The 11430-nt window shown below is 38.3% G+C and overlaps 1 protein-coding gene across 9 annotated transcripts in view; it reads left to right on the plus strand.

The window, feature by feature from the left end:
• Positions 1-9274, plus strand: part of Creb5 (cAMP responsive element binding protein 5) — a 401653-nt gene extending 392379 nt beyond the window's left edge. For all 9 annotated transcript variants that reach the window (XM_015490176.2, XM_048786389.1, XM_048786388.1 and 6 more), the window contains 2 exons: positions 1789-1897; positions 2795-9274. In XM_015490176.2, coding sequence (XP_015345662.2) covers positions 1789-1897; positions 2795-2958 — 273 coding nt within the window. In that variant the 3' untranslated portion in view covers positions 2959-9274. The remainder of the gene's footprint in view (positions 1-1788; positions 1898-2794) is intronic.
• Positions 9275-11430: the final 2156 nt, after the last annotated feature.

Genomic DNA, 11430 nt, shown 5'->3' on the forward strand with positions numbered 1-11430 from the left:
CACACACACACACACACACACAATCTGCGTTTCCTTGTCAGTTTTGTGGGTTTTTTGGTTTTGTTTTTTGGGTTTTTTGGTTTTGTTTTGTGGGTTTTTTGGTTTTGTTTTATTTTTAACCAGAGATTTATTTTATATGATGGTCTAACAATGACTTTCTTTGATCATGTTATTTTACGCAGAAGGAGAAGTGGGAAAAAACAAGAATTTTGGCATAATTTTGGAGAGGAAGGAGTTAGCGTTTAAGGCTAACATAAATTATCCTATAAATGAAGGGGTTGACAAGGGTCAGTTTGGGTTGTGACAGGACCCCTTATCAATCCTACTCATTGGGAAGTGGGACGTACTGTTTACCTTCATGAATGTTCTCAGGTTTAAGAGCAATTTTCCTGTGCAATTTAGTGACTTATTCATCATTAAGGTTAATTTCTCAAACAGGCATTTTTATTTTGTAGTTCAAAGGAGAAAGGGAAATGCTTTTGTAGATGAGATTTTTATTACCTTGTTATTAATGTTACTCAGTGTGCAGTTACTTATAATGTTGTACTCAGTGTTTTAAATAACTTTGGAAATGGGAGATGTTATTTGAAACAAGTTTTAGTTATTTTAAAGTAACATTTAGAATCCCATCCTTACTTCTCTATGTGAAAAATACACGCCTGAAAAGCCAAGTTCATACGGCAAGTGTAGATACAACTTAATGACAGCAACATTCAATACCCTTTTCTGTGCATGCTTTTAAAAATTTTCCTACATGTGAAATATAATGCCTGCCAGCCACAAATCAGCCTTGGCCAGAGAGGGTATTATTTATCACAATTTTAAAACAGCTTATTTTAGATAGTGTGATGTTTATAGTTTACTTTTATCAAGAAGAAGCACCTTCCAGCCAACCATCTATTCCACATTCATATTTGTAGACAATGGGTGCCCAGCACACTGTTCTACAAAGCTATGAACAAGTCTTTGTGGATTACTACATAAAAGTAAAAATTTAAGGCACTTATCTGAGTAAATAAGAAAACTCCTACAGTCTTGATATTGTAGAAGAAAGGAATTTATAGACTGAAATTAGCCAAAATAGTTAACAGACTGATCAAATTAATCCAATCACAGCCCCAAATGTTATTACTTCTTGTCTCCCTGGGCTGACATTTTCCTGACAGCAGATAGCCAACACTGTACCATGTGCTTCAGTGCTCCCTTCAAAGTGGGTCACAGGCTGGGTTGCTCAGTCACAACCCAAATGGAACTTCTTATATGTGCTTCTCCTTGTCCTTGTATGGAATGTAACCCTGAAATTGTGAAGGTTATAATGACTAAATTTATTGAATATTTAGCATGCACTATGCATTGTTCCAAGTGTTTTACATCTGCTACCTCCTTTAACCCTCACAATAACTCATATGATATTGTGGTGTTTCTATCTCTGTCTTACAAATGAAGTTGGCAGATCTGGGATGGGTGTTATCTTTCTAGAATCAGACAGAAAGTGTGCAGTGGGGTTTCTCACCTGCATCACCTGGCTCGAGAGCACACCTAAAATGTGCGAAACCCTTCCATGTCTGGCCTTTGACTAGAGTTCAGCTCTTGATTTAAAGTCTAACTAAGTCCTTAGTAAATTGAAGGCGAGCTTCAAACCTTCAGATGGACCCCTTTTAAATAAAATGGTCTTATTGTCACTCAGACATAATAGAAAAGGTTGCTAGTTTCATTGTTGAGACGGCATAGGGCTTTGGGTTATACTCTCTGGTCTTCTCAACATGAGTTTAATCTGTCTCTTTCCAGAATGAAGTGTCTATGCTGAAAAATGAGGTGGCCCAGCTGAAACAGTTATTGTTAACACATAAAGACTGCCCAATAACAGCCATGCAGAAAGAATCACAAGGATATTTAAGTAAGTCCCAGACTCTTGCTTTTTTTGGTATCCAGTGTTTTGCCACAAATTTTGTATTGAATTTTACTGAAAGAGCAAAGGAAAGGGTAGTGGTACTCCCAGGCATATATACTGGAATCCGTGAATGCCTATTCTGCTAGGAGGATCCCTCTTTACTGACCCCATCCAACATCATACACACCACCTCCTGGTGATTTTGGCTATGCTTTCCCTGGCATTCTATATTGCAAAATACTATCAAATTCCTGTTTTGTAGCTGGTAAGAAAATAGCCTGCTAGAAGCCATTCACCAGTGAGTGGCTTGTCTACTTGAGAAATCTGTAAACTGGGAAAAAGGCATTTGGTGAACTGCTTCCAGTGCCTTAGCATACACTGCATGGGACCCACTGAGCTGAAAAGCTAGTGACCCATTTTCAGTTTACCATTAGATAAACTGATCTTGATCCCAGTTTCTGCACCCGGAAGTCAGTAGGTTAAATGCTAGTTGAATAGGGTTTGGGGGAAGGACTAGTGATCTGTGGCTGAAGATCAATTTATTTTCAAATAATTTTTTAGATTGAGCAACACAGATTCTCCCTCCACATGTGAGTATTTTTCCACATTTGATATATGGCTGTTTATCTGAGAATCCAAGATGGGGAAGTTCACACATCAAGACTCAAACACATGAAATCATTTTGCCGAAACAGGAAGCATGGCTTGGCTTGTAATGATAAACCCGGGAGGTATAGCTTTGTGACCCCAGTTTAAAATGAAAATTTGAATTCAACTTCCAGAAGACAATGTGTGCAACCCTTCCATGTCAAGTCAATGTCTGGTCCTGTTTTTATTCTGAGGAGTTTGCAAGTCCACACAAGAGAAAGCTATATTGGTGTGTGCATATGTGTTTTTTCCTAGGTCCGGAGAGTAGTCCTCCCGCAAGTCCTGTCCCAGCTTGCTCACAGCAGCAGGTCATCCAGCATAACACCATCACTACTTCCTCATCAGTCAGTGAGGTGGTGGGAAGCTCCACCCTCAGTCAGCTCACTACTCACCGAACAGACCTGAATCCAATCCTTTAAAATGCACGGGTCAGACCTTGCCTCCAAGAAGAGCTGTAGCATACCATGCACCCTTTCTCCTAAGGGCATTTTTAGAATTAACTCAGAGCTGGAAGACTCCTCAGCCCTTCAAAGACTGGCTTTCATTTTTATAGTTACTATGGAAATGTTGTCTTTTATACTTAGTTATATAAGAAAAAAAAAAGGGAGTTATGCAATTAATATCTGTCGGCTTGGGAAACGCTTTGGTGCTTTTCTCCAATTTTCTGGTACCAGTTACTTGTTTATAAACGGAACCTCTTCTGTATATAGGCATAGTTTCCTTCTTATCAGTCCAGCCCTTTGTCTGAAACAATGACTCTTGTTAAAACACAGCTTTTAGCCAAAATGAGGCATACCTAGATGTCAAGTGAGACTGATCAAGGTAACTAGGTAGGAAATCTGATGACGTCATAACTCATGTTGAGCTTGCGCTGTGACATCACCAGAATCCCAGATTAAACACACAGCCTTTCCGCAACTGTTTCTGTCTTACCAGAAAACAAATTAGAAGATCCACCCACGTCCTAATAAAACCACCAAGCACCTCCCCTCCTCTCCTCTTCTCTTGGTCCACTTGCTCAAATGCCCAATTTCCCTCTCTATTTACACTTTATCTTGGCTCCCTGTTTACTCTTCATTTTAACCTTCTTCTGTTTTATGTTTTTCCCCTTTAGCATTACATGTGAAGAAAAAAATAATGTTTAAAGAAAAGAAAAAGCAAACCTCAAAAATATGGACTTAGCCATTGCATCATTTGCCTGTAACCCACAGCTGGAGTTCATTCAATTCTCGCTTTTTACAAAATAGTAACCAGGAGATGTTTAATGTGCCTGATTTAAGGTTTTTAATAATCAGAGTAAATAAAGGTGGTTTAGTTATAGGTGAAGCACTGTTGAATGCCAGCTGTGGAGACAGTAGGAGAGGGAGATTTGTAAGCCCCAATTGTGAAAGTCCAAATTATGTTGCGGGGCTATAACATCACACCCTAGAATTACAACTGGTTTTATACAACCTGTCTATAATGTTGAAAATCCATGCACTATATAATAATTCAGAAGGGCTCTATTCACTACACAGATTACATTGTTCAATCATCAGCTGCTAATAGCCTAAGATTTATTATTATTATTTTTTTTCTTAAGCCTATAGAACTAGCTCTGCTGTTCTGGTGGGTGAAAGCAGACTCACTCCTGTAGAAAGCAAGTCCAGTGTTTCCCTGGGGTGCTCTCAGCTCCCAGAACAGTCACAGCGCTCCGTGGCTGCTGACGGAATCCCATGGATATAAGTGGCACAGGCTGCTCACTCCACCCTTCTAAATAATTCTGATTTATATGTTCAACAGCTTACGTGAACTTGCCCATTATAAAAATAAAACAAAACAAAACAAAAAAAAAAACAGATAGGACCCAAACCACAGTCGTGCCTCCTTGGAACAAGCCATTCTACTGTGCTCATGTTTTAATATTGCATTTCACAAATAATAGGGGCTAGTGTTTCTCTCTAGCAGTCTAGGCAGGTGCTGGTGTTTCATCTCCATTTGAATGCTTGACCTCCATGCGTGTATGTGTGTGTGTGTGTGTGTGTGTGTGTGTGTGTTTCTGTATGGGTTTTAAAACAACAGTATTTTACAAAAAGTGTCACTTTTATAAGAATTCAGAAAAGGGAAGGATGTGGCTTTTTTTCTCTCACCATAGTTTAAGAATCTATTTTGGAGAAGAAAAAAAAAAAGGAGAAAATATGAGGACCATGAAGCATGATTTTTATAACTAGTTTCAGTTTTATCTAATAACTTACTTTTTAAATCAATATTTATCAACAATCTTTCCATGTATGCAGTGCTTTTGAAAGATGGTTTTGAGGGTTCAGTACAACTTAGGACTTGGATATATGGTCTAAGAATCAGAACAAATACAAAAAAAAAAAAAAGAAAAAAAATGAAAAAAGAAAAGCATAAAAATAATGCAAACGAAAAGGATTTTCTATTATATTTTGGAGAAACATATCATTTTCAAGTATTTTAAATACTGAATTCATAGTTATGTTTTTTTCCAACAGTAACAATGGTTTAACCTGACTGGCTTCTTAAGAAATGTTTAAGATTTAGTTTTAAAAAGAAGTTAGCATTTGTATTGCTGTTTTGAAATAAAATTTTTTTTTTTTTAGAATTCCTTCCTAATACTATCTATATGTCCTCCTCCCCCAGCACACAGGAAAAAGGAAAAGAAGGAACTGGAATGATTGGGGTTTTGGGGGTATTTTTAAAAAATTTTCATTTTGTTTTGCTTTAAGTAAACAAAAACTTTCCTTTCTTTTCTGATGCATAGCACTTAATGAAATGGATTTTTAAAAAATCCATTAGTAATATCAAAATGTCCAGGGAGTGACCTGTCACTAAAATTATGATTTAGTTACTTCTCTTGATTGAAATATTTAGTTGTTAAACTGAAAGCCTTTGCAGTTAAGAACTTGCCTGAGTTTGCTTAATTCAGCAACTCGACAGTTTGACTGATGTGCATTATTTATAGCTCAATTATGTCTGTTTTTTATGCTAAGTAGGCAAACCAACCACACACATTAGCAAACCCGCCTCAACGTATAATTAGAGTAAACTGCCTTCTTGTTAGATGCAGGGCCTTTAGGTATGTTCATTCACAGTATGGAAATACAGTAAATGGGAAATGCCAGCTAGCTGCCAGTGCTTGAGATCCCAAACAGAAAGATTCACTGGTCACATCCAGCATTTGGCATACCAATAGTCAGGACTTCACCTAAAGGCCGAGCCTTCACCAGATCACAAATCTTGCCAATCTATGAAAACATTTTTTAAGCCAGTTCTCTCTCCAGCCATGTATACATATTTACAAGTCAGTGAAAATGGCCTTCAGAGCGCCATCCTGGGGAGGAAAGGTCCCTGTAGCGCTGCCTCTTATTTGTGTGTGGCTTTCTTCATTGGCTGGATCTGCCTCGGAAGCCATTGCCAGCTTACTGGAAACTTCTACAGTGCCTCCCCTGCCTAATGTGCTGGGGCTAACAACTTAGTACACCTGAAAGCATTTCTACTTGATGAATCCTCACCTAAGTGGAGGTTTCTGCATCTGAATTATTTGTTCTTGACACATTTCTCCATCTAAGATGGCTGGGACAGGGATAGAAGTCCCAGCCATGGATGAATGTACTAATTTCAAAGCCAGGTGTCAAGTCTGATGTTTTCCCTTTGCACTCATACCCTCCCATCATGGTGCATGCAGGTCACCTCACTGTCTCAGCACACCCTGAGGGAGACAAGAGGCTTGTGTGCCGTCAAGGCATATGTTATAATAAGTAGGGTGACTTAGAGCAAATGCCCTTTGGTAGCTCATCTAGTCAATGAAATAAAGTGCAGTGCATGTTCCCAGAGAGAGGTGTCAACGGACAATATTCAGGTAGTTGTTGCCTGTTAGTTAAGCAAATTTTAGTAGATTAGTTGAGTTTGTCATTAAAGCCCTAAACCAGCTACAGTAAAAGACCAGCCTTTGGTCTTTTAAGCATCAGTAACTGCTATATCTAGCCATCCAGTTAGGATAGAATGTGCTTCTTTCTGATTAATTAAAACCATCTAAGAAAGTGTATATGTATGTATGTGTGTATACAGTGGAATTCAAGGACCAAAGCAAAATTTGAACAGGAATCTATTAATTTAGAATTTTATAAGATATTTATTAATAAATGTTATTTTTAAACATTCCATTTGAACAGTATTCTTCTGTAGGATCTACTTGTTTTTAAAGTATTAGTCCATAATGAACTACCCTAGTTGTGTGTTTTTTTTTTTCATTTTTCAGGGTTTCAAATGGCTGTTCACCATCATTTGGTGGAAATGTTTGCTTAGATCTCTGTGCATAGATATTTCAAGGATTTGTATTGCTCTGTGAGTTATTTTTAAATCTACATTCTGAACCATTTCTTTTTAACATTTATTTCTTCTTTTCATTTTTTAAAGTAAGCTCTTTAATTTAGGAAGCAGAGTTTCGCTAAAGGGAATCAGTAACTATAACTGGAACAGCTTTCTTGTAAAAGTGCAAAAACAGCTTCATCTCTGATTCTCTCCCCATCTCCCAGAAGGCCTTGCACTGCTCAGCCTCCTTAGAGTTTCCCGCCCCTTCCCAAACAAGATGCAGCAGCTTTAAGCCATTCAAGCCCCATTGTGCAGTGTATCTGAGAAGGGAAAGGAAACAACCCATTTACATTTGAATAAAACCGTGCCTATGCGAACAGGAGCAATTTAGAATCTCTTTTCTGCTTTTAAAATAATTTATATTTTAAAATTGCACTTTAGCTTTTTTGATTCCTTTCCATTTCTCTTGTTCTCTTTCTAACTTCTTCCCTATCTTTAAACTTGCCTTTGCCCCCCCCCCCCTTAAGGATTCCTCAGCCTTTCTTCTAAGGCTCTGAGCTGCGTCATTTAAAATACTTTACAGAATATTTGCACCAGGTACATTTGTGCGCATTCGTGAGTAGCATAGCTAAGACGTGTTTCTCACACCAGCCTAGTTGTGAAGCCTGCTACAAGAATGCCAAGAAGAGCCAGTACACTATAGGTTTATAGTCTTTGTCCTTTATTCTTAGCATGTTTTTTTAAAAAAATGTTATATTATGCAACAGATGTGAGAGGCAGCAGCTAAGCTACTTAAGAATTTTCTATCTCGTCCTCCAAACCAAAGTGTCCTGAATGAGCCAGGAGACTTATTCTTTTGTGCATCATGGTGCACGTTTGACTGTTGTCCTAGCCATAGTTCCTGGGGCTGCCGACATAGCAATGGCCCTATCGATTTCATTCCTAGGTCTCGAAAAAATACAGTGTTGCCTTGTTAACATGATTAGAGACAGCACCTCTATTTCACAATTATAGTCTAAGAAAGAATAAGAAAACTCCGGAGCAATAAACTTACAAGTAAGATCCAATACCAAAATAAACACACAAAGAAATTAAAAAAAAAAAACAAAACTATCTTGTCATTGTTGTGAAAATGAAAAAGTGTATGTCCATTCAAAATATTTTACTATTTCTTGTGGAGTTTTTCGGTGATGTAATGCTTGTAGCCAAATTGCTTAAAGAATGTTTATATATTTTTTTCCTTATAAATCGTCTATTTTTTGAAGAAAAGAAAAACCTATTTAAGTGCAAGCTGTAGAGGGGGGAAAAGCCAAATTGCCAGCATTTGTTAAAAGATTAATATTCTGAAAGTGGCACTGTGATACCTTTCCAAGCTTATTATCAGAAAGGAATCAATAATTATCAACTGCTATATTTAAACCAACTTACAATATCTAGCTCATTAGACATCAGGATCTAGAAAGCTCTTCCTAAGCTACTTAAGGTTTTCTTACACTAAGCTTTATATGATAGAACTTTATAGAATTTTTTAAAAAATAATATAAGTTGGCCTCAGGACTGAGAATGTGGGACCTGAATAAATTAGCTTTAAATACATCATTAAAATCTTCCGCACAACAAGCTTATTAGATTCTAGTTGGCTCCTTTGGAATGCCAGTGCTCCTACACGGCAGGACACACTGGAAGGTATGAGCAGTGCCCAAGTACAGTGGGCTTACGAGAAAGGACCCTTCCCAACCAGACAGCCAGTAGACAAGAAGACCTGCTCACCCCCTCTCCTTCTAACCTCTGCTAACCCCATCCACCTCCCAGAGAGAGGAAGCTGCCTACCACCATTGTTTTGGAAAAAATATAAGCTTGAAATGTCCTCCCTGGTGAGGGCATGAGATTGGGGATCTTCTGAAAAGACCCAGAAAAAAAAAAAAGGCTCCGTTCAAACACAATGTTCTAGGACAATGGAAATAGAAATATTGTCCAAAATTATAATTTAAAGAAAAAAAAAGTTTAGCACTGTGTAAAGTAAGTGTTGACTAAGGAAGTCCCCCCACCCAAAAAAAAAAAAAGGTGCTGTCACTTTAAGTTCTGGACTTGGGGTTGTTTGTCGTTGTAAACAGCAAAGCATTTGTGTTTGTCTGTCTATCTGTAAAGCAACCACCTTCCTATTGGAAGGAGAAAAAACTTGGGGGTACATACATGTAAATATTTGCTGCAGCATTTAATATGTTTAATTTTATGTTAAGCTTTTTGTTGCATCCTGAACACATTTATTGTTACCAATGGACAATGAGTTCATTAAGACTGTTGGACTAGGTCAGATTTTTACATCTCTTTCTAGCAAGAAGAGACAAGATTTTGTGCATTTGTACAAATGTTAATATCACTGCAATTCCAATATAATAAAGCACTCAAATGCAAATAATATATGTAACCTTCGTATGATGAAATTCGGGGCTGGGGTTAGTGATATCTGTTCCTCACATATTCTCATTCAGGCCTAGGACACCACTGCTTACCCTTTTAGAGTCACCGTTATCTAAGGAAAGGAGGAGGTGAGAGTTCTCCTTTCCTGATGTTACTATGTTCCCACTTTCATCAACTCTCCAGCTATTTTAGTCAGCTTTTTGGCTGCTGTGACTTAAAGACCTGACAAGACCAATTTTAGGGGAGGAAAAGTTTAATTTGGGGGCTCACAGTTTCAGAGGTCTCAGTTCATAGGCAGCTGACTCTATTCCTCAGGACTCAAGGTGAAGCAGAACATCATGGCGGAAGAGTGTGACAGAGGAAAGTGGCTCACTTGCCAGATCACTTGCCAGATACAAAATATATACCCCAAAGGTACACCCCCACAGAGGAGCCACCTCCTCCAGTCACACTCTACTCACCTCCAGTTTTCTCGCTTAGTTAATCCCAATCATTTCAGCCCCTGATTGGGTTAAGACTCCCATAACCCAATCATTTCTCCTGTAAAACTTCTTGCATTGTCTCACACATGAGCTTTTGGGGGACACCTCATATTCAAGCCATAACACTAGCTGAGGTCACATCTAATACATCTGTAGTGGGTTGGCCACATAACTTCATTTCACTATAAGAGTTTGGGACTGTCACATCTTAACAGGCAAGAAATACAAGCATCCCAGTCTAAATCATATTCCTGTATGTCTAGGAGCCAAGGATCACATACTAGTAACACAGACAATGGATTCCTGGAGTTCTTTCCCTGACTTCCTGAGAAGCCCTAAGGGCGGTGATAACCCCTTGATGTGTTCTAGACACATCCCTCCTTTCCTTCCTCCTCCGACTTTCATTCCTTTATGAATTTTTTAGTCATTCTCCTTTTTTCTCTTATTCTCATGTCTGATCTGTCAGCAAGATCAGAATCCTAACTATCATTTAGCAGTACTATTATGACCTGTCTCAGACATCAGTGTGTCTCACCTGGATCATTACAATAATTTCCTAACTGGTAGCCAGAAGGAAGATTTGATAACGGAAGTCAAACCCTGTCCCTTCACTACTCAAAACTTGATAGCGACTTCTCATGAAATTCAGGGCAAAACAAACATCGTTACCACCGTCTACTTCAAGTTCTCTAAAAGCCCTCCATGACCGACCTCACCCCATTAATTCCCTAAACTCATCCACCATTTCGCTTCCCTGTCCACTGCTCCAGCTCCATGATATAACCTATGAAGTGCCTCCAACATCTCAAGCACCATCTATTTGAGTCTTTTCACAACCTGTTCATTCTCTCTACTCACAGTTTTCTTCACCCACCTATAGCACAGCTCACTCATTCAAGGGTCTCCCTCTCTCCATTGAGACTTTTCTGACCATCCTATACAAAATTCCTTAGCCCTCGTTTTTCTTTCTCATTCCATCACCCTCATTTTTCTTTTTCATTCCTTCACCTTCATCTTTCTTTCTCATCTTTCCTATAGTGCTCTTCACCATGTAACACAATGTGTATTTTGTTGTTATTTTTATGATCCGACTCACCCAACAGAATGTAAACTTTATAAGAGCTGAGGCATTTTCAATTTTGTTCACCCCTGTGACCCAAGCTCTTGAACACTGGACACATGACAGGCACACAATAAAAATTTGTGGGAAGGATGACCGGTCTTTTGCCTTTTGTCCTCTTTCTTACTCTCAGAATATCCACCCACCTGGTCCAGTGGCCAGAGCAGCCATACCTTATAACCATATACCAGGGCATGTCATCCAATACATACACAATTGCAATACAACATATTTGCAATTGTGACAGAAATAATTTGAATGAAATGAGTGCTTTTCTGATGCAATCCTTCCTGTTGCATTTGCATTTAGGCTCTTCACCATTCTCATAGTTCCCAAGAAAGTCTTTCTAATATCCATCCCATGCTCAGTTACAGTTTCAAAAGTCATTTCTATTGGTTAAAAAAAATTATGATCTTAGATTTATACTTTGAATATAGACAACTCTAATCTTTCTACCTTTCATCTCATGTGTCTCTAATGTTCTTCCACCTTACACTTGGCTATTTGCAGTTGGTTATTGGTTGTTAAATGGATGGCATTTTAATTTCCCATTA

This window comes from Marmota marmota, unplaced genomic scaffold (genome assembly GCF_001458135.2).
Source record: "Marmota marmota marmota unplaced genomic scaffold, marMar, whole genome shotgun sequence".
In the NCBI taxonomy this organism is placed as follows: Eukaryota; Metazoa; Chordata; class Mammalia; order Rodentia; family Sciuridae; genus Marmota; species Marmota marmota.